The sequence below is a fragment of the Salvelinus namaycush genome, unplaced genomic scaffold (genome assembly GCF_016432855.1).
Source record: "Salvelinus namaycush isolate Seneca unplaced genomic scaffold, SaNama_1.0 Scaffold11, whole genome shotgun sequence".
Taxonomy (NCBI): Eukaryota; Metazoa; Chordata; class Actinopteri; order Salmoniformes; family Salmonidae; genus Salvelinus; species Salvelinus namaycush.
Window position 1 is genome coordinate 230,384 of NW_024057786.1, and position 24,558 is coordinate 254,941.

Here is a 24,558-nt window from a genome sequence, read left to right on the forward strand (position 1 = left end):
CCACTGCTAGCTAGCCTACTTCACCAGTCAGCAGTACTGTATCATTTTAGTCAATAAGATTTTTTGCAACGTAAGCTTAACTTTCTGAACATTCGAGACGTGTAGTCCACTTGTCATTCCAATCTCCTTTGCATTAGCGTAGCCTCTTCTGTAGCCTGTCAACTATGTGTCTGTCTATCCCTCTTCTCTCCTCTCTGCACAGACCATACAAACGCTTCACACCGCGTGGCCGCCGCCACTCTAACCTGGTGGTCCCAGCACGCACGACCCACGTGGAGTTCCAGGTCTCCGGCAGCCTCTGGAACTGCCGATCTGCGGCCAACAAGGCAGAGTTCATCTCAGCCTATGCTTCCCTCCAGTCCCTCGACTTCTTGGCACTGACGGAAACATGGATTACCACAGATAACACTGCTACTCCTACTGCTCTCTCCTCGTCTGCCCACGTGTTCTCGCACACCCCGAGAGCTTCTGGTCAGCGGGGTGGTGGCACTGGGATCCTCATCTCTCCCAAGTGGACATTCTCTCTTTCTCCCCTGACCCATCTGTCTATCGCCTCCTTTGAATTCCATGCTGTCACAGTTACCAGCCCTTTCAAGCTTAACATCCTTATCATTTATCGCCCCCCAGGTTCCCTTGGAGAGTTCATCAATGAGCTTGACGCCTTGATAAGTTCCTTTCCTGAGGATGGCTCACCTCTCACAGTTCTGGGTGACTTTAACCTCCCCACGTCTACCTTTGACTCATTCCTCTCTGCCTCCTTCTTTCCACTCCTCTCCTCTTTTGACCTCACCCTCTCACCTTCTCCCCCTACTCACAAGGCAGGCAATACGCTTGACCTCATCTTTACTAGATGCTGTTCTTCCACTAATCTCATTGCAACTCCCCTCCAAGTCTCCGACCACTACCTTGTATCCTTTTCCCTCTCGCTCTCATCCAACACTTCCCACACTGCCCCTACTCGGATGGTATTGCGCCGTCCCAACCTTCGCTCTCTCTCCCCCGCTACTCTCTCCTCTTCCATCCTATCATCTCTTCCCTCTGCTCAAACCTTCTCCAACCTATCTCCTGATTCTGCCTCCTCAACCCTCCTCTCCTCCCTTTCTGCATCCTTTAACTCTCTATGTCCCCTATCCTCCAGGCCGGCTCGGTCCTCCCCTCCTGCTCCGTGGCTCGACGACTCATTGCGAGCTCACAGAACAGGGCTCCGGGCAGCCGAGCGGAAATGGAGGAAAACTCGCCTCCCTGCGGACCTGGCATCCTTTCACTCCCTCCTCTCTACATTCTCCTCTTCTGTCTCTGCTGCTAAAGCCACTTTCTACCACTCTAAATTCCAAGCATCTGCCTCTAACCCTAGGAAGCTCTTTGCCACCTTCTCCTCCCTCCTGAATCCTCCTCCCCCTCCCCCCCTCCTCCTCCCTCTCTGCGGATGACTTCGTCAACCATTTTGAAAAGAAGGTCGACGACATCCGATCCTCGTTTGCTAAGTCAAACGACACTGCTGGTTCTGCTCACACTGCCCTACCCTGTGCTTTGACCTCTTTCTCCCCTCTCTCTCCAGATGAAATCTCGCGTCTTGTGACGGCCGGCCGCCCAACAACCTGCCTGCTTGACCCTATCCCCTCCTCTCTTCTCCAGGCCATTTCCGGAGACCTTCTCCCTTACCTCACCTCGCTCATCAACTCATCCTTGACCGCTGGCTACGTCCCTTCCGCCTTCAAGAGAGAGAGAGTTGCACCCCTGCTGAAAAAACCTACACTCGATCCCTCCGATGTCAACAACTACAGACCAGTATCCCTTCTTTCTTTTCTCTCCAAAACTCTTGAACGTGCCGTCCTTGGCCAGCTCTCCTGCTATCTCTCTCAGAATGACCTTCTTGATCCAAATCAGTCAGGTTTCAAGACTAGTCATTCAACTGAGACTGCTCTTCTCTGTGTCACGGAGGCGCTCCGCACTGCTAAAGCTAACTCTCTCTCCTCTGCTCTCATCCTTCTAGACCTATTGGCTGCCTTTGATACTGTGAACCATCAGATCCTCCTCTCCACCCTCTCCGAGTTGGGCATCTCCGGCGCGGCCCACGCTTGGATTGCGTCCTACCTGACAGGTCGCTCCTACCAGGTGGCGTGGCGAGAATCTGTCTCCGCACCACGTGCTCTCACCACTGGTGTCCCCCAGGGCTCTGTTCTAGGCCCTCTCCTATTCTCGCTATACACCAAGTCACTTGGCTCTGTCATATCCTCACATGGTCTCTCCTATCATTGCTATGCAGACGACACACAATTAATCTTCTCCTTTCCCCCCTCTGATAACCAGGTGGCGAATCGCATCTCTGCATGTCTGGCAGACATATCAGTGTGGATGACGGATCACCACCTCAAGCTGAACCTCGGCAAGACGGAGCTGCTCTTCCTCCCGGGGAAGGACTGCCCGTTCCATGATCTCGCCATCACGGTTGACAACTCCATTGTGTCCTCCTCCCAGAGCGCTAAGAACCTTGGCGTGATCCTGGACAACACCCTGTCGTTCTCAACTCACATCAAGGCGGTGACCCGTTCCTGTAGGTTCATGCTCTACAACATTCGCAGAGTACGACCCTGCCTCACACAGGAAGCGGCGCAGGTCCTAATCCAGGCACTTGTCATCTCCCGTCTGGATTACTGCAACTCGCTGTTGGCTGGGCTCCCTGCCTGTGCCATTAAACCCCTACAACTCATCCAGAACGCCGCAGCCCGTCTGGTGTTCAACCTTCCCAAGTTCTCTCACGTCACCCCGCTCCTCCGCTCTCTCCACTGGCTTCCAGTTGAAGCTCGCATCCGCTACAAGACCATGGTGCTTGCCTACGGAGCTGTGAGGGGAACGGCACCTCCGTACCTTCAGGCTCTGATCAGGCCCTACACCCAAACAAGGGCACTGCGTTCATCCACCTCTGGCCTGCTCGCCTCCCTACCTCTGAGGAAGTACAGCTCCCGCTCAGCCCAGTCAAAACTGTTCGCTGCTCTGGCACCCCAATGGTGGAACAAACTCCCCCACAACGCCAGGTCAGCGGAGTCAATCACCACCTTCCGGAAACACCTGAAACACCACCTCTTTAAGGAATACCTAGGATAGGATAAAGTAATCCTTCTAACCCCCCCCCCCCCCTTAAAAGAGTTAGATGCACTATTGTAAAGTGGTTGTTCCACTGGATATCATAAGGTGAATGCACCAACTTGTAAGTCGCTCTGGATAAGAGCGTCTGCTAAATGACTTAAATGTAAATGTAATGTAAATGTGCACTGCTCCCCGCCTGCCCTGGTCTGTCTCTCCCAGTCTGGTACAGGTGTCCTCTCCTGCTCTGGCCTGTCTCTCCCAGTCTGGTACAGATGTCCTCTCCTGCTCTGGTCTGTCTCTCCCAGTCTGGTACAGGTGTCCTCTCCTGCTCTGGTCTGTCTCTCCCAGTCTGGTACAGGTGTCCTCTCCTGCTCTGGTCTGTCTCTCCCAGTCTGGTACAGGTGTCCTCTCCTGCTCTGGTCTGTCTCTCCCAGTCTGGTGCAGGTGTCCTCTCCTTTTTTTTGTTTTTTGTTGTAGAGCATGAACCAGGGCGCTGACAGTGCACCTCCTTGCACAAAGGCGGAGGTAGCGGTCCTGCTGCTGGGTTGTTGCCCTCCTACGGCCTCCTCCACGTCTCCTGATGTACTGGCCTGTCTCCTGGTAGCGCCTCCATGCTCTGGACACTACGCTGACAGACACAGCAAACCTTTTTGCCACAGCTCGCATTGATGTGCCATCCTGGATGAACTGCACTACCTGAGCCACTTGTGTGGGTTGTAGACTCCGTCTCATGCTACCACTAGAGTGAGAGCACCGCCAGCATTCAAAAGTGACCAAAACATCAGCCAGGAAGCATAGGAACTGAGAAGTGGTCTGTGGTCACCACCTGCAGAATCACTCCTTTTTGGGGGGTGTCTTGCTAATTGCCTATAATTTCCACCTTTTGTCTATTCCATTTGCACAACAGCATGTGAAATTTATTGTCAATCAGTGTTGCTTCCTAAGTGGACAGTTTGATTTCACAGAAGTGTGATTGACTTGGAGTTACATTGTGTTGTTTAAGTGTTCCCTTTATTTTTTTTGAGCAGTGTATATCATAGAAGATTGTAATTGTTTTTAGGCCAGCTGTTTTTAGTCAAGATGTTTGTGTTTTTAATGTTGTACTGTATGTGTTGTTTAATGTTGTGTTAAATAAAGGTAAAATAAAAACTATAATAAAAAATCTATACAGGTACTGTATGTAGAACCATAGTAAAGACCAGTATGGACTATCAATACAGGTACTGTATGTAGAACCATAGTAAAGACCAGTATGGACTATCAATACAGGTACTGTATGTAGAACCATAGTAAAGACCAGTATGGACTATCAATACAGGTACTGTATGTAGAACCATAGTAAAGACCAGTATGGACTATCAATACAGGTACTGTATGTAGAACCATAGTAAAGACCAGTATGGACTATCAATACAGGTACTGTATGTAGAACCATAGTAAAGTCCAGTATGGACTATCAATACAGGTACTGTATGTAGAACCATAGTAAAGACCAGTATGGACTATCAATACAGGTACTGTATGTAGAACCATAGTAAAGTCCAGTATGGACTATCAATACAGGTACTGTATGTAGAACCATAGTAAAGACCAGTATGGACTATCAATACAGGTACTGTATGTAGAACCATAGTAAAGACCAGTATGGACTATCAATACAGGTACTGTATGTAGAACCATAGTAAAGACCAGTATGGACTATCAATACAAAGTGACCATTTAGAATGAGGTCCAGTTCAATGAGAGGAAGTCTTAATAGAACTGGGGGATGACAGACAGGAAGTGGGGGGGTGGAGATCTAATATATTGTTGTGCCAAACACTAAAGCATGATATTGTAATAAATCTACACCCTATTCCCTACGTAGAACACTACTTTAGACCTGGTCAGAAGCACCGTAGTGCACTACGTAGGGAATAGGGAACCATTTGGAACAGAGACAGTAATTCCCCTGAACATCTTCCTCTTCCTCATCTGGTTTCTTGAACAGCCCTTCACTCCTCCCCTCTTCCTCCCCTCCTCCCTTTTCATTCTATTCTATCAGCCACACCACTAGCTCACCTCCACACAATACATTTACAAGTTAAAGACACACCTTGGAATAAATAACACAGGAAAACTATTACTAGATGAAGTTTAGTGTTTTTTTATTATTTCCCATCACCATAAATCATATTTAATCACTGAACAGTAGCAGACCTAACTTCATCTGTTCCTGACTCTGGATAGTGGATTAAAAAGACCATCAATCTCCAATGATATTAAAGTACTATTGTGAACATTACTGATATACTGAGTGGCAAGTCAAGATATCTGCTGGTTTTATTGTTTGGTCAATAGCACCACCTGCTGGACAGGTTTAATGTTGCTGGACTGAGCAGTATGGGAGGATGAAAGATGACACATTTAGGGACGGTTTCCTGGACATCTACATTGAACATACTTTTTAGTCCAGGACTAGGATTAATCTGTGTCTGTGAAACCAGTCCATATAGTTTAGTAGAAAGTATGTGATACCAGCTTGTAGTGGGCTGACTAGTCCTGAATTGTCCTTTAGTTCCTGGACCATTTTCCATGCAGCTCCAGGTGACAGAGAACACATCAATTAGGACCAACAAGCTGATCAATGATACTGAGGAGAATTACATAGAGACAGAGAACCAACTGAGAAAACATATCAATGGTTCTGAATGACAACCAATATACATCAACACCACACATCATGATTCATGGAAATGTACAAGATTAAAACATTGCAATTACAAAAATATGAAAACATTGAATTATAATTCATAACATCTTCTGAAAATCAAATCAGTTAAATCATTGTAGATAAAACAGAGCAGAATGAATCATCACATCTGGGGACCATCACCACCAGCATGACTAGTATCTATGTGGACCCTACTACAGTTTAACCAGCTCAGCTATAGACTACACCAGCATGACTAGTATCTATGTGGACCCTACTACAGTTTAACCAGCTCAGCTATAGACTACACCAGCATGACTAGTATCTATGTGGACCCTACTACAGTTTAACCAGCTCAGCTATAGACTACACCAGCATGACTAGTATCTATGTGGACCCTACTACAGTTTAACCAGCTCAGCTATAGACTACACCAGCATGACTAGTATCTATGTGGACCCTACTACAGTTTAACTAGCTCAGCTATAGACTACACCAGCATGACTAGTATCTATGTGGACCCTACTACAGTTTAACCAGCTCAGCTATAGACTACACCAGCATGACTAGTATCTATGTGGACCCTACTACAGTTTAACCAGCTCAGCAGTACCATTGAGCCAAAACCCAGGATAGAGGGGCTGAGTGAATGTGGTCTGGACTCTGTGGAGGAGGGTCCTTGTGTCAGAGACACTGTAGAAGGACAGAGTACCTGCCTTGTGATCCAGGTACACTCCTACTCTGGAGGACTGAGGGCCTGATACTTTAGTCGCAACATTATTGTGTCTGAAACAATAATCACCTCTATAACACTCTAAACTCCAGGACTTGTTATTGTATCCAAATCCACCATCTCTCTCTGTTCTGCTGATGTCTTTATATGAGACTGCTGTAACAACATAATCACCAGTCCACTCCACCTCCCAGTAACAGCGTCCAGACAGACCCTGTCTACACAGAACCTGGTACCGGTTGGTGAATCTGTCTGGATGGCCAGGATATGGTTGGACTTGGTCTGTACAGGTCACCTTTCTGTTCCCTTCAGACAGAGAGAGGTGTGTGTGTGCTGTGTTTGGGTCCAGTGTGAGCTGACAGGAATCTGGGAGAAGAGCAGAGCAGAGACCAATGAGGGGAGTCAGAACAATAAGTTAAGTCAGATACTGTATCTACCCTGTCTTTGATTAGAGCACAGCAGAGATCAAATCAGAGAAATATGAGGAGTCAGATAGATACCCAGTCTTTGATTAGATCTACTATTGCTATATATTTCTAGAGGGATTGTTAGGAGTGTCAGTAAAAAGAGACTGTTAGTTACTTCACAATAAAGAGACTCACATTGTAACAACTGTTCTCTGGTCTTGGGCTCTGGAGGCAGTACAACATCCACTATATTCACTACAGACACTCAAACACATTGACAGAGAGAGGGAATGTTATCATCAGACCATATTCCACATGTATATGACTAGTAGGGAACTTTCAATGGTCTAAAGTTGATGTTCTTATTGTTTTCAACACACCTGTAGTGGAGATCTTGGTCCATTCTCCTTTAAGGAAGTCTTCTAGTTTCTCTCTCAGTTCAGACACAGTCTTACTCACATCTCCAAAGTACTGAAGAGGACGGACAACGATGCTGGGTAAGTCTGAAGATACACTGATACTGGAGAGAGACTGATAACTCTGGAGAGAGAGTGAGAGAGTGAGAGAGAGAGAGAGAGAGAGAGAGAGAGAGAGAGACAGAGAGAGAGAGAGAGAGGAACAGACAGAGAGAGAGGGACAGAGAGAGAGGGGGACAGAGAGAGAGAGAGGGACAGAGAAGGACAAAGAGGGGGATGGACAGAGATGGACAGAGACAGAGGGACAGAGACAGAGGGAGAGAGAGGGACCGACAGAGGGAGAGAGAGGGACGGACAGAGGGAGAGAGAGGGACCGACAGAGGGAGAGAGAGGGACCGACAGAGGGAGAGAGAGAGACAGACAGAGGGAGAGAGAGAGAGAGGGAGAGAGAGGGACAACAGAGGGAGAGAGAGGGACAGACAGAGAGAGAGAGAGGGACGGACAGAGGGAGAGAGAGAGACAGACAGAGGGAGAGAGAGGGACCGACAGAGAGAGAGAGGGACAGACATAGAGAGAGAGGGACCGACAGAGAGAGAGGGACGAACAGAGAGAGAGAGATAGAGGGACGGACAGAGAGTGAGAGGGACCGACAGAGAGAGAGGGACGAACAGAGAGAGAGAGATAGAGGGTCGGACAGAGAGAGATAGAGGGACGGACAGAGAGAGATAGAGGGACGGACAGAGAGAGAGAGAGGGACAGACAGAGAGAGAGAGAGGGACAGACAGAGAGAGAGGGACAGACAGACAGAGAGAGAGGGACAGACAGAGAGAGAGGGACAGACAGAGAGAGAGGGACAGACAGAGAGAGAGGGACAGACAGAGAGAGAGGGACAGACAGAGAGAGAGGGACAGACAGAGAGAGAGGAACAGACAGAGAGAGAGGGACAGACAGAGAGAGAGAGGGACGAACAGAGAGAGAGAGAGAGGGTCGGACAGAGAGAGATAGAGGGACGGACAGAGAGAGATAGAGGGACGGACAGAGAGAGATAGAGGGACGGACAGAGAGAGAGGGACAGACAGAGAGAGAGGGACAGACAGAGAGAGAGGGACAGACAGAGAGAGAGGGACAGACAGAGAGAGAGGGACAGACAGAGAGAGAGGGACAGACAGAGAGAGAGGGACAGACAAAGAGAGAGGGACGGACAGAGAGAGAGAGACGGACAGAGAGAGAGAGACGGACAGAGAGAAAGAAGAACGGACAGAGAGAGAGAAGAACGGACAGAGAGAGAGAAGAACGGACAGAGAGAGAGAGAGACGGACAGAGAGAGAGAGACGGACAGAGAGAGAGGGACGGACAGAGAGAGAGAAGAACGGACAGAGAGAGAGAAGAACGGACAGAGAGAGAGAAGAACGGACAGAGAGAGAGAAGAACGGACAGAGAGAGAGAAGAACGGACAGAGGGAGAGAAGAACGGACAGAGAGAGAGAAGAACGGACAGAGAGAGAGAAGAACGGACAGAGAGAGAGAAGAACGGACAGAGAGAGAGAAGAACGGACAGAGAGAGAGAAGAACGGACAAAGAGAGAGAAGAACGGAAAGAGAGAGAGAAGAACGGACAGAGGGAGAGAAGAACGGACAGAGGGAGAGAGACGGACAGAGAGAGAGAAGAACGGACAGAGAGAGAGAAGAACGGACAGAGAGAGAGAAGAACGGACAGAGAGAGAGGGGGACAGAGAGAGAGAGGGACAGAGAAGGACAAAGAGGGGGATGGACAGAGATGGACAGAGACAGAGGGACAGAGACAGAGGGAGAGAGAGGGACGGACAGAGGGAGAGAGAGGGACGGACAGAGGGAGAGAGAGGGACCGACAGAGGGAGAGAGAGAGACAGACAGAGGGAGAGAGAGAGAGAGGGAGAGAGAGGGACAACAGAGGGAGAGAGAGGGACAGACAGAGAGAGAGAGAGGGACGGACAGAGGGAGAGAGAGAGACAGACAGAGGGAGAGAGAGGGACCGACAGAGAGAGAGAGGGACAGACATAGAGAGAGAGGGACCGACAGAGAGAGAGGGACGAACAGAGAGAGAGAGATAGAGGGACGGACAGAGAGAGAGAGGGACCGACAGAGAGAGAGGGACGAACAGAGAGAGAGAGATAGAAGGTCGGACAGAGAGAGATAGAGGGACGGACAGAGAGAGATAGAGGGACGGACAGAGAGAGAGAGAGGGACAGACAGAGAGAGAGAAAGGGACAGACAGAGAGAGAGGGACAGACAGAGAGAGAGGGACAGACAGAGAGAGAGGGACAGACAGAGAGAGAGGGACAGACAGAGAGAGAGGGACAGACAGAGAGAGAGGGACAGACAGAGAGAGAGGGACAGACAGAGAGAGAGGGACAGACAGAGAGAGAGGGACAGACAGAGAGAGAGGAACAGACAGAGAGAGAGGGACAGACAGAGAGAGAGAGGGACGAACAGAGAGAGATAGAGGGACGGACAGAGAGAGATAGAGGGACGGACAGACAGAGAGAGAGGGACAGACAGAGAGAGAGGGACAGACAGAGAGAGAGGGACAGACAGAGAGAGAGGGACAGACAGAGAGAGAGGGACAGACAGAGAGAGGGGGACAGACAGAGAGAGAGGGACAGACAAAGAGAGAGGGACGGACAGAGAGAGAGAGACGGACAGAGAGAGAGAGACGGACAGAGAGAGAGAGACGGACAGAGAGAGAGAAGAACGGACAGAGAGAGAGAAGAACGGACAGAGAGAGAGAGAGACGGACAGAGAGAGAGAGACGGACAGAGAGAGAGAAGAACGGACAGAGAGAGAGAAGAACGGACAGAGAGAGAGAAGAACGGACAGAGAGAGAGAAGAACGGACAGAGAGAGAGAAGAACGGACAGAGAGAGAGAAGAACGGACAGAGGGAGAGAAGAACGGACAGAGGGAGAGAGACGGACAGAGAGAGAGAAGAACGGACAGAGAGAGAGAGAGACGGACAGAGAGAGAGAAGAACGGACAGAGAGAGAGAGACGGACAGAGAGAGAGAAGAACGGACAGAGAGAGAGAAGAACGGACAGAGAGAGAGAAGAACGGACAGAGAGAGAGAAGAACGGACAGAGAGAGAGAAGAACGGACAGAGAGAGAGAAGAACGGACAGAGAGAGAGAAGAACGGACAGAGAGAGAGAGACGGACAGAGAGAGAGAGACGGACAGAGAGAGAGAAGAACGGACAGAGAGAGAGAGACGGACAGAGAGAGAGAGGGACGGACAGAGAGAGAGAAGAACGGACAGAGGGAGAGAGACGGACAGAGAGAGAGAAGAACGGACAGAGAGAGAGAGACGGACAGAGAGAGAGAGACGGACAGAGAGAGAGAAGAACGGACAGAGAGAGAGAAGAACGGACAGAGGGAGAGAGACGGACAGAGAGAGAGAAGAACGGACAGAGGGAGAGAGACGGACAGAGAGAGAGAAGAACGGACAGAGAGAGAGAAGAACGGACAGAGAGAGAGAAGAACGGACAGAGGGAGAGAAGAACGGACAGAGAGAGAGAAGAACGGACAGAGAGAGAGAAGAACGGACAGAGAGAGAGAAGAACGGACAGAGGGAGAGAGACGGACAGAGAGAGAGAAGAACGGACAGAGGGAGAGAAGAACGGACAGAGGGAGAGAAGAACGGACAGAGAGAGAGAAGAACGGACAGAGGGAGAGAAGAACGGACAGAGAGAGAGAAGAACGGACAGAGGGAGAGAAGAACGGACAGAGAGAGAGAGACGGACAGAGAGAGAGAAGAACGGACAGAGAGAGAGAGACGGACAGAGAGAGAGAAGAACGGACAGAGAGAGAGAAGAACGGACAGAGGGAGAGAGACGGACAGAGAGAGAGAAGAACGGACAGAGAGAGAGAAGAACGGACAGAGAGAGAGAAGAACGGACAGAGAGAGAGAAGAACGGACAGAGAGAGAGAAGAACGGACAGAGAGAGAGAAGAACGGACAGAGGGAGAGAGACGGACAGAGAGAGAGAAGAACGGACAGAGGGAGAGAGACGGACAGAGAGAGAGAAGAACGGACAGAGAGAGAGAAGAACGGACAGAGAGAGAGAAGAACGGACAGAGAGAGAGAAGAACGGACAGAGAGAGAGAAGAACGGACAGAGAGAGAGAAGAACGGACAGAGAGAGAGAAGAACGGACAGAGAGAGAGAGAGACGGACAGAGAGAGAGAAGAACGGACAGAGGGAGACAGAGATTGCCACAAGAAAAGGGCAACCAGTGAAGAACAAACACCATTGTAAATACAACCCATATTTATGCTTATTTATTTTAACTTGTGTGCTTTAACCATTTGTACATTGTTACAACACTGTATATATATAATATAACATTTGTAATGTCTTTATTGTTTTGAAACTTCTGAATGTGTAATGTTTACTGTTAATTTTTATTGTTTATTTCACTTTTGTATAATATCTACCTCACTTGCTTTGGCAATGTTAACACATGTTTCCCATGCCAATAAAGCCCATTGAATTGAAATTGAATTGAATTGACAGAGAGAGAGACAGGGACAGAGAGAGAGAGACAGGGACAGAGAGACAGACAGGACAACATAATGATTGAGATGAATAGTTTCACATGAAGTTAATTTCATATCACATGTAACAAGACAGTTTAGTTACCTGGAGGAAATGGATGTGATCCTCTGTGTGTGAGAGCTGCTCCAGCTCAGTGCTTCTCTTCCTCAGCTCAGCTATCTCCTGCTTCAGTTGCTCCAGGAGTCCTTCAGCTTGACTCACTTGAGCCTTCTCTTGGGCTCTGATCAGCTCCTTCACCTCAGAGCTCCTTCTCTCAATGGAGCGGATCAGCTCAGTAAAGATCTTATCACTGTCCTCCACTGCTGCCTGTGCAGAGCGCTGTTAAGAGAGAGAGAGAGAGAGAGAGAGAGAGAGAGAGAGAGAGAGAGAGAGAGAGAGACAGAGAGCGAGAGAGAGAGAGCGAGAGAGCGAGAGAGAGAGAGAGAGAGAGACAGAGAGACACAGAGAGAGAGACAGTAGGTACAGTAGCCTCTCTGCACCTCATTGAGTCAGAACGCTGCCACCCTGCTCTCCAGGTCCACCAGGCCTTGTCCTCCCTCCTGGACAGACAGGTACAGAACACCTCTTGGTCCTGCTCTACTCTCCTCCCTCCTGGACAGACAGGTACAGAACACCTCTTGGTCCTGCTCTACTCTCCTCCCTCCTGGACAGACAGGTACAGAACACCTCTTGGTCCTGCTCTACTCTCCTCCCTCCTGGACAGACAGGTACAGAACACCTCTTGGTCCTGCTCTACTCTCCCTCCTCCTGGACAGACAGGTACAGAACACCACTTGGTCCTGCTCTACTCTCCTCCCTCCTGGACAGACAGGTACAGAACACCTCTTGGTCCTGCTCTACTCTCCTCCCTCCTGGACAGACAGGTACAGAACACCTCTTGGTCCTGCTCTACTCTCCTCCCTCCTGGACAGACAGGTACAGAACACCTCTTGGTCCTGCTCTACTCTCCTCCCTCCTGGACAGACAGGTACAGAACACCTCTTGGTCCTGCTCTACTCTCCTCCCTCCTGGACAGACAGGTACAGAACACCTCTTGGTCCTGCTCTACTCTCCTCCCTCCTGGACAGACAGGTACAGAACACCTCTTGGTCCTGCTCTACTCTCCTCCCTCCTGGTACCCCCTCCAGTAGCCTGCCCCGTAGCAGAGCTAGACCCAGCCTCTGCCCCCTGAGTCCTAGTAGGCTGGACAATAGAACGAGTCCAAACGGCCAAAGAACGTTGTCTGAGCTGGAACACTAGCGAGGCCATAGCAAATGAATTGAAACGAACCTTCACAGAGCCTCTTCTGACTGGAATGATCCTTAGAATTCAGTTTCCCCTAACTGGCACCAAAAAATGTCTCCCTTTTTATTTGACCACTAAAACCTGTTCTTAGGACGGAACTGGAAAATAACAACTTGTCTCCCCTCCTGGACCGCTTGGTGTTAAGTAGCAGACGAGGTGAAAAATCTGTAAATCGCCTTTTTTAGGCAGATTTAGGCACTTAACCCTAGTGGCTCTGGATAAGAGTGTCTGCTAAATGACTCACATGGAAACTTAAATACAAAGTTAAAGGTGCATGGCGCCACCTACTGTGCTGGAGTGTGTTCAATCACGGTTTACACCATTTCTAAATCCACTCTAAAACCTTGTGAAGACTTACAGAAAACGTTTGACCTCTGTCATTGCCAACAAAGGGTATATAACAAAGTATTGAGATAAACTTTTGTTATTGACCAAATACTTATTTTCAACCATAATTTGCAAATAAATTCATTAAAAATCCTACAATGTGATTTTCTGGATTTTTTTTCTCGTTTTGTCTGTCATAGTTGAAGTGTACCTGTGATGAAAATTACAGGCCTCTCTTATCTTTTTAAGTGGGAGAACTTGCACAATTGGTGGCTGACTAAATACTTTTTTGCCCCACTGTAAATGCTGTCCCTTGTGCTCAGAGTCCCATCTCTTCTGCCTCACATCTATCAAAATGTCTCTGATCTTACATTTGGCTTCACCTCTACCCAGTGGAACATTAATATCAATTATATCTTGTTTCAAAGCTCTTTTAGCTAACTGGTCTACAATTTAATTTCCTTCCACACCTGAATGTGCTGGGACCCAGCAGAATCTCACTACTACACCCATTCTCTCATTTCTCCATAATAACATTAATACCTCCAATAGTATGGTAGCTGCTCGGCCTCCGACTACAAGGCACTACAGAGGGTAGTGCGAATGGCCCAGTACATCACTGGGGCCAAGCTTCCTGCCATCCAGGACCTCTATACCAGGCGGTGTCAGAGGAAGGCCCTAAAAATTGTCAAAGTCTCCAGCCACCCTAGTCATAGACTGTTCTCTCTGCTACTGCACGGCAAGCGGTACCGGAGCGCCAAGTCTGGGTTCAAGAGGTATCTAAACAGCTTCTACCCCCAAGCCATAAGACTCCTGAACATCTAATCAAATGGCTACCCAGACTATTTGCATTGCCCCCCCCCCCCTTTTACACTGCTGCTACTCTCTGTTGTTATCATCTATGCATAGTCACTTTAATAACTCTACCTACATGTACATATTACCTCAACTAACCAGTGTCCCTTCACAATGACTCTGTACCGGTACCCCCTGTATATAGTCTCACTATTGTTATTTTGCTGCTGCTCTTTAATATCTTGTTAATTTTATTTCTTATTCTTATCTGTATTTTTTAAAACTGCATTGTTGGTTAGGGGCTCTTAAGTAAGCATTTCACTGTTTGGTCTACACCTGTTGTATTCAGTATTTCACTGTAAGGTCTACACCTGTTGTATTCAGCATTTCACAGTAAGGTCTACACCTGTTGTATTCAGCATTTCACTGTAAGGTCTACTACACCTGTTGTATTCAGCATTTCACTGTGAGGTCTACTACACCTGTTGTATTCAGCATTTCACAGTAAGGTCTACACCTGTTGTATTCAGCATTTCACGGTAAGGTCTACACCTGCTGTATTCAGCATTTTACAGTAAGGTCTACACCTGTTGTATTCGGCGCATGTGACAAATACAATTTGATTTGATTTAGTAGGTCACTCCTACTAGATTTACCAGATGATAAACTATTCAATACAGACAGAGAATCTGAGCATCCTATAATTCTAACAGGTTGTACGTCCTCCACCCACTGGAGGGCAACTATTATCACCAACAGTTCAACTGAGGGTACTGACAGTTCATCTGTTAGTCGTCTACATATCTGCACATCAAATTCAGGAAGGTAAACACCTGCTCCTGTGTGCCCACTATCTGGGTCCTTGGATCCATCTGGGAAAAGAGGTCAAAAAGCATAGAAACTTCTACCAATGTAATTATCAACCAGTTTCCCTTCATCACTGACTTCTGACCAATCTTTCCTTTTGTCTACCAGGGTTAGATCAACAACAGGATCTGGGAGTAACCATGGAGGAACATCCCCTATCACCACAGAAGGGCCAACCTCCAACTCCCTCAAACCACTCTCATCAGCAAGCTTTCCAACTGTCCAACCAAAACCACTGCCTTGTCTACTAGTATATTCCCAACAGTCATCTAGAACAGTAGCAGTGGGATACTCAACCTCACAGCCTTTCAACCCAATAAGCTAATGACAATTTATTATGCCGTATACCCAAAGGCATCTCACCTGCCTCCACTAGAAAGACACATACAGATGTTGATTTAAATGCACCAATACATATCCTTAAAACTATATACTGGATTCTGTCCAGCTTCTGAAGACAAGTCTTTGCTGCTGTTCCATAAATTATACACCTGTAATCAATTGTTGTCCTGATCAGAGCTCTATAAATATCCATCAACGATTGTCTGTCAGCACCCCATTCACAACCAGAGACCCACACAACCGGTGCTCCTGCACCATTCCAACTAACCCTACACTCATTAAAAACCCACTACCCCATTCCACTACTTTGACCCTATCTGCTCCTGCACCATGCCAACTAACCCTACACTCATTAAAAACCCACTACCCCATTCCACTACTTTGACCCTATCTGCTCCTGCACCATGACAACTAACCCTACACTCATTAAAAACCCACTACCCCATTCCACTACTTTGACCCTATCTGCTCCTGCACCATGACAACTAACCCTACACTCATTAAAAACCCACTACCCCATTCCACTACTTTGACCCTATCTGCTCCTGCACCATGACAACTAACCCTACACTCATTAAAAACCCACTACCCCATTCCACTACTTTGACCCTATCTGCTCCTGCACCATGCCAACTAACCCTACACTCATTAAAAACCCACTACCCCATTCCACTACTTTGACCCTATCTGCTCCTGCACCATGCCAACTAACCCTACACTCATTAAAACCCACTACCCCATTCCACTACTTTGACCCTATCTGCTCCTGCACCATGCCAACTAACCCTACACTCATTAAAAACCCACTACCCCATTCCACTACTTTGACCCTATCTGCTCCTGCACCATGCCAACTAACCCTACACTCATTAAAAACCCACTACCCCATTCCACTACTTTGACCCTATCTGCTCCTGCACCATGCCAACTAACCCTACACTCATTAAAAACCCACTACCCCATTCCACTACTTTGACCCTATCTGCTCCTGCACCATGCCAACTAACCCTACACTCATTAAAAACCCACTACCCCATTCCACTACTTTGACCCTATCTGCTCCTGCACCATGCCAACTAACCCTACACTCATTAAAAACCCACTACCTCATTCCACTACTTTGACCCTATCTGCTCCTGCACCATGCCAACTAACCCTACACTCATTAAAAACCCACTACCCCATTCCACTACTTTGACCCTATCTGCTCCTGCACCATGCCAACTAACCCTACACTCATTAAAAACCCACTACCCCATTCCACTACTTTGACCCTATCTGCTCCTGCACCATGCCAACTAACCCTACACTCATTAAAAACCCACTACCCCATTCCACTACTTTGACCCTATCTGCTCCTGCACCATGCCAACTAACCCTACACTCATTAAAAACCCACTACCCCATTCCACTACTTTGACCCTATCTGCTCCTGCACCATGCCAACTAACCCTACACTCATTAAAAACCCACTACCCCATTCCACTATGTTGACCCTATCTGCTCCTGCACCATGCCAACTAACCCTACACTCATTAAAAACCCACTACCTCATTCCACTACTTTGACCCTATCTGCTCCTGCACCATGCCAACTAACCCTACACTCATTAAAAACCCACTACCCCATTCCACTACTTTGACCCTATCTGCTCCTGCACCATGCCAACTAACCCTACACTCATTAAAAACCCACTACCCCATTCCACTACTTTGACCCTATCTGCTCCTGCACCATGCCAACTAACCCTACACTCATTAAAAACCCACTACCCCATTCCACTACTTTGACCCTATCTGCTCCTGCTCCATGCCAACTAACCCTACACTCATTAAAAACCCACTACCCCATTCCACTACTTTGACCCTATCTGCTCCTGCACCATGCCAACTAACCCTACACTCATTAAAAACCCACTACCCCATTCCACTACTTTGACCCTATCTGCTCCTGCACCATGCCAACTAACCCTACACTCATTAAAAACCCACTACCCCATTCCACTACTTTGACCCTATCTGCTCCTGCACCATGCCAACTAACCCTACACTCATTAAAAACCCACTACCCCATTCCACTACTTTGACCCGATCTGCTCCTGCACCATGCCAACTAACCCTACACTCATTAAAAACCCACTACCCCATTCCACTACTTTGACCCTCTCTGCTCCTGCACCATGCCAACTAACCCTACACTCATTAAAAACCCACTACCCCATTCCACTACTTTGACCCTATCTGCTCCTGCACCATGCCAACTAACCCTACACTCATTAAAAACCCACTACCCCATTCCACTACTTTGACCCTATCTGCTCCTGCACCATGCCAACTAACCCTACACTCATTAAAAACCCACTACCTCATTCCACTACTTTGACCCTCTCTGCTCCTGCACCATGACAACTAACCCTACACTCATTAAAAACCCACTACCCCATTCCACTACTTTGACCCTATCTGCTCCTGCACCATGACAACTAACCCTACACTCATTAAAAACCCACTACCCCATTCCACTACTTTGACCCTATCTGCTCCTGCACCATGCCAACTAACCCTACACTCATTAAAAACCCACTACCCCATTCCACTACTTTGACCCTATCTGCTCCTGCACCATGCCAACTAACCCTACACTCATTAAAAACCCACTACCCAATTCCACTACTTTGACCCTATCTGCTCCTGCACCATGCCAACTAACCCTACACTCATTAAAAACCCACTACCCCATTCCACTACTTTGACCCTATCTGCTCCTGCACCATGCCAACTAACCCTACACTCATTAAAAACCCACTACCCCATTCCACTACTTTGACCCTATCTGCTCCTGCACCATGCCAACTAACCCTACACTCATTAAAAACCCACTACCCCATTCCACTACTTTGACCCTATCTGCTCCTGCACCATTCCAACTAACCCTACACTCATTAAAAACCCACTACCCCATTCCACTACTTTGACCCTATCTGCTCCTGCACCATGCCAACTAACCCTACACTCATTAAAAACCCACTACCCCATTCCACTACTTTGATCCTATCTGCTCCTGCACCATGACAACTAACCCTACACTCATTAAAAACCCACTACCCCATTCCACTACTTTGACCCTATCTACTCCTGCACCATTCCAACTAACCCTACACTCATTAAAAACCCACTACCCCATTCCACTACTTTGACCCTATCTGCTCCTGCACCATGCCAACTAACCCTACACTCATTAAAAACCCACTACCTCATTCCACTACTTTGACCCTATCTGCTCCTGCACCATGCCAACTAACCCTACACTCATTAAAAACCCACTACCCCATTCCACTACTTTGACCCTATCTGCTCCTGCACCATTCCAACTAACCCTACACTCATTAAAAACCCACTACCCCATTCCACTACTTTGACCCTATCTGCTCCTGCACCATGCCAACTAACCCTACACTCATTAAAAACCCACTACCCCATTCCACTACTTTGACCCTATCTGCTCCTGCACCATGCCAACTAACCCTACACTCATTAAAAACCCACTACCCCATTCCACTACTTTGACCCTATCTGCTCCTGCACCATGCCAACTAACCCTACACTCATTAAAAACCCACTACCCCATTCCACTACTTTGACCCTATCTGCTCCTGCACCATGCCAACTAACCCTACACTCATTAAAAACCCACTACCCCATTCCACTACTTTGACCCTATCTGCTCCTGCACCATGACAACTAACCCTACACTCATTAAAAACCCACTACCCCATTCCACTACTTTGACCCTATCTGCTCCTGCACCATGCCAACTAACCCTACACTCATTAAAAACCCACTACCCCATTCCACTACTTTGACCCTATCTGCTCCTGCACCATGCCAACTAACCCTACACTCATTAAAAACCCACTACCCCATTCCACTACTTTGACCCTATCTGCTCCTGCACCATGCCAACTAACCCTACACTCATTAAAAACCCACTACCCCATTCCACTACTTTGACCCTATCTGCTCCTGCACCATGCCAACTAACCCTACACTCATTAAAAACCCACTACCCCATTCCACTACTTTGACCCTATCTGCTCCTGCACCATGTCAACTAACCCTACACTCATTAAAAACCCACTACCCCATTCCACTACTTTGACCCTATCTACTCCTGCACCATGCCAACTAACCCTACACTCATTAAAAACCCACTACCCCATTCCACTACTTTGACCCTATCTGCTCCTGCACCATGCCAACTAACCCTACACTCATTAAAAACCCACTACCCCATTCCACTACTTTGACCCTATCTACTCCTGCACCATGCCAACTAACCCTACACTCATTAAAAACCCACTACCCCATTCCACTACTTTGACCCTATCTGCTCCTGCACCATGCCAACTAACCCTACACTCATTAAAAACCCACTACCCCATTCCACTACTTTGACCCTATCTGCTCCTGCACCATGCCAACTAACCCTACACTCATTAAAAACCCACTACCCCATTCCACTACTTTGACCCTATCTGCTCCTGCACCATGCCAACTAACCCTACACTCATTAAAAACCCACTACCCCATTCCACTACTTTGACCCTATCTGCTCCTGCACCATGCCAACTAACCCTACACTCATTAAAAACCCACTACCCCATTCCACTACTTTGACCCTATCTGCTCCTGCACCATGCCAACTAACCCTACACTCATTAAAAACCCACTACCCCATTCCACTACTTTGACCCTATCTGCTCCTGCACCATGCCAACTAACCCTACACTCATTAAAAACCCACTACCCCATTCCACTACTTTGACCCTATCTGCTCCTGCACCATGACAACTAACCCTACACTCATTAAAAACCCACTACCCCATTCCACTACTTTGACCCTATCTGCTCCTGCACCATGCCAACTAACCCTACACTCATTAAAAACCCACTACCCCATTCCACTACTTTGACCCTATCTGCTCCTGCACCATGCCAACTAACCCTACACTCATTAAAAACCCACTACCCCATTCCACTACTTTGACCCTATCTGCTCCTGCACCATGCCAACTAACCCTACACTCATTAAAAACCCACTACCCCATTCCACTACTTTGACCCTATCTGCTCCTGCACCATGCCAACTAACCCTACACTCATTAAAAACCCACTACCTCATTCCACTACTTTGACCCTATCTGCTCCTGCACCATGCCAACTAACCCTACACTCATTAAAAACCCACTACCCCATTCCACTACTTTGACCCTATCTGCTCCTGCACCATGCCAACTAACCCTAAACTCATTAAAAACCCACTACCCCATTCCACTACTTTGACCCTATCTGCTCCTGCACCATGCCAACTAACCCTACACTCATTAAAAACCCACTACCCCATTCCACTACTTTGACCCTATCTGCTCCTGCACCATGCCAACTAACCCTACACTCATTAAAAACCCACTACCCCATTCCACTACTTTGACCCTATCTGCTCCTGCACCATGCCAACTAACCCTACACTCATTAAAAACCCACTACCCCATTCCACTACTTTGACCCTATCTGCTCCTGCACCATGACAACTAACCCTACACTCATTAAAAACCCACTACCCCATTCCACTACTTTGACCCTATCTGCTCCTGCACCATGACAACTAACCCTACACTCATTAAAAACCCACTACCCCATTCCACTACTTTGACCCTATCTGCTCCTGCACCATGCCAACTAACCCTACACTCATTAAAAACCCACTACCCCATTCCACTACTTTGACCCTATCTGCTCCTGCACCATGACAACTAACCCTACACTCATTAAAAACCCACTACCCCATTCCACTACTTTGACCCTATCTGCTCCTGCACCATGCCAACTAACCCTACACTCATTAAAAACCCACTACCCCATTCCACTACTTTGACCCTATCTGCTCCTGCACCATGCCAACTAACCCTACACTCATTAAAAACCCACTACCCCATTCCACTACTTTGACCCTATCTGCTCCTGCACCATGCCAACTAACCCTACACTCATTAAAAACCCACTACCCCATTCCACTACTTTGACCCTATCTGCTCCTGCACCATGCCAACTAACCCTACACTCATTAAAAACCCACTACCCCATTCCACTACTTTGACCCTATCTACTCCTGCACCATGCCAACTAACCCTACACTCATTAAAAACCCACTACCCCATTCCACTACTTTGACCCTATCTGCTCCTGCACCATGCCAACTAACCCTACACTCATTAAAAACCCACTACCCCATTCCACTACTTTGACCCTATCTGCTCCTGCACCATGCCAACTAACCCTACACTCATTAAAAACCCACTACCCCATTCCACTACTTTGACCCTATCTGCTCCTGCACCATGCCAACTAACCCTACACTCATTAAAAACCCACTACCCCATTCCACTACTTTGACCCTATCTGCTCCTGCACCATGCCAACTAACCCTACACTCATTAAAAACCCACTACCCCATTCCACTACTTTGACCCTATCTGCTCCTGCACCATGCCAACTAACCCTACACTCATTAAAAACCCACTACCCCATTCCACTACTTTGACCCTATCTACTCCTGCACCATGCCAACTAACCCTACACTCATTAAAAACCCACTACCCCATTCCACTACTTTGACCCTATCTGCTCCTGCACCATGCCAACTAACCCTACACTCATTAAAAACCCACTACCCCATTCCACTACTTTGACCCTATCTACTCCTGCACCATGCCAACTAACCCTACACTCATTAAAAACCCACTACCCCATTCCACTACTTTGACCCTATCTGCTCCTGCACCATGACAACTAACCCTACACTCATTAAAAACCCACTACCCCATTCCACTACTTTGACCCTATCTGCTCCTGCACCATGCCAACTACCTGGGAGGACGGGACACCACCACTCAACACGCCCTGGAACTCTTCTGAAGTCAAATCTCATATGACCAAATACTTCTCTGGTTCTGAACTCTTCACCACACCTTCTACCTCACTTAACTCTCCCTCATTCATTTCCATTTCACCTCCAGAACTCAGTCTGGCGCACGACTCACTCTGTTTGCACTTGAATTATAACATTTGAAATGTCTCTATTCCTTTAAAACTTTTGTGAGTGTAATGTTTACTGTTCATTTCTGATTGTTTATTTCACTTTTGTTTATGGTTTATTTCACTTGCTTTAGCAATGTAAACGTATATTTCCATGCCAATAAAGCCCTATGAATTAAATTCAATTGAGAGTGAGAGACAGCTCCATTTTAATGTATCGGGGACATGAGTCAGTCATGGTTACTCATGGTTATGTGATGAGCTAGCCCGTCAGTTACATGAACCAGTCTATTCTCTGAAAGGGGTCCAGACAGCCTGTTCCCAACAGTGGGGTCAGTGGGATTGGACCCCTCTCCCCCTCTCACTCTCTCTGACTGGAGGAGAGAAGTGAAATGGTGTGTCTCCTCTAGTCAACAATACTCACCTTGAAAGACTTCACAGCTTTTTGGAGATTCTTCAGCTCCTTCTCTCTCTCCTGGAATCTCTGCTGGACCTTCTTCTGACTCATCCCCAGCTGCCTCTGTGGAGAATCACTCTTCAATGAGCTATCAAGCTTTATTAGTCCAGTAGATCAATAGTATAGTAATGTAACATAGGACCCATAGAGAGTAACGTCTACAATCCTGAGGAAGTCCCTTTACAATATGATATTATGTTGCTATGTGAATGATTATAGTTTTATGGTAGGCCTACATGTATCAAGGGGTTGAGACTGAACTTTGGACTCATAAAAGGCCATTCAGAATGATAATAGTGTTTGACTTTAGAAAATGGTGATACATTTGGAGAATCTGGGTTAACATATCTATATACTCAAGGTTTGTGTTCATATTTGTGGATCCATTTCATTTGAATGATCTCATATTCAAACAGATTTAGTTCCTACTGTATCTTTAATTCTTTGTTTATCAGACAGTCACCAACAAGTTGTTCTGGTCTTACCTGTTTCTCAGTCCTCTCTGCTGCAGCTGACACTGTATCATGGCCTTTATGTTCATCCATTGTACACAGCATACAGATACACTGCTGATCGGTACGACAGTAAACCTCCAGCAGTTTGTCATGATGAGAGCAGATCTTCTCCTGTAGTTGTGCGGTGGCTTTGACCAGCTTGTGCTTCTTCAAAGCAGGAGATTCATAGTGAGGTTGGAGGTGAGTCTCACAGTAAGAGGCCAGACATGCCAGACAGGACATGAGGGCTTTCTGCTTTCTGGTCCCAGTGCAGACATCACACGCCACATCTCCAGGTCCAGCATAGCACAGAGCAGGAGGGGGAGCAGCCTGGAGTCCTGTCTTCCTCAGTTTCTCCACCAGCTCAGCCAACATGTTATTTTTCCTCAGTGTAGGCCTTGGTGTGAAGGTCTCTCTGCACTGAGGACAGCTATAGACCCCTTTCAGAACATCCTGATCCCAGCAGCCCTCAATACAGATTCTACAGTAATTGTGTCCACAGGCAGTAGTGACCGGCTCCTTCAGTAGATCCAGACAGACAGAACAACAGAACTGGTCCTGGTCCAGCAGATCTCCCTGTTGAGCCATTTGGACGGTTGTTCACTCTCACACAGACAGACGACAAAGAGACTCAGATCAGTTTCGTTTCCTCAGAAGAGAGTTTGTGAAGGGGAGGGACTTCCTGCTTCTGCCAGAGGGCTGGTGTTAGAGGGAGGGAAGGAGGGAGTGAGAGAGGGAGGGGTTAGAGGAAGGGAGGGAGAGAGAGAGAGGGAGGGGTTAGAGGGAGGGAGGGAGAGAGAGAAAACTGCAGGCAAAGTTGAGAAGGAGACAAATATTTTAGTTCCTAGGTTAGGACCCTTAATATGGAATAAATGAAATAGAGTGGTTAGAATAAAGGGTAACAGTTTCTATGAAGTACATATCTATAATGCTTTTAATGAATGTTGTAATGTCTTAAACTGATATGCTGTGATACTAACTA

General features: G+C 47.5%; 1 protein-coding gene across 1 annotated transcript; it reads right to left on the reverse strand.

The window, feature by feature from the left end:
- Positions 1–6,290: 6,290 nt before the first annotated feature.
- On the reverse strand, positions 6,291–24,226 carry LOC120035724 (tripartite motif-containing protein 16-like). Its single transcript, XM_038982291.1, has 6 exons — positions 23,568–24,226; positions 23,050–23,145; positions 12,001–12,234; positions 7,300–7,459; positions 7,115–7,174; positions 6,291–6,878 (listed from the first exon to the last, which is right to left on the reverse strand). Exons 1-6 carry the CDS (start codon positions 24,162–24,164, stop codon positions 6,367–6,369), a joined length of 1,659 nt encoding a protein of 552 aa, XP_038838219.1. The 5' UTR covers positions 24,165–24,226; the 3' UTR covers positions 6,291–6,366.
- Positions 24,227–24,558: the final 332 nt, after the last annotated feature.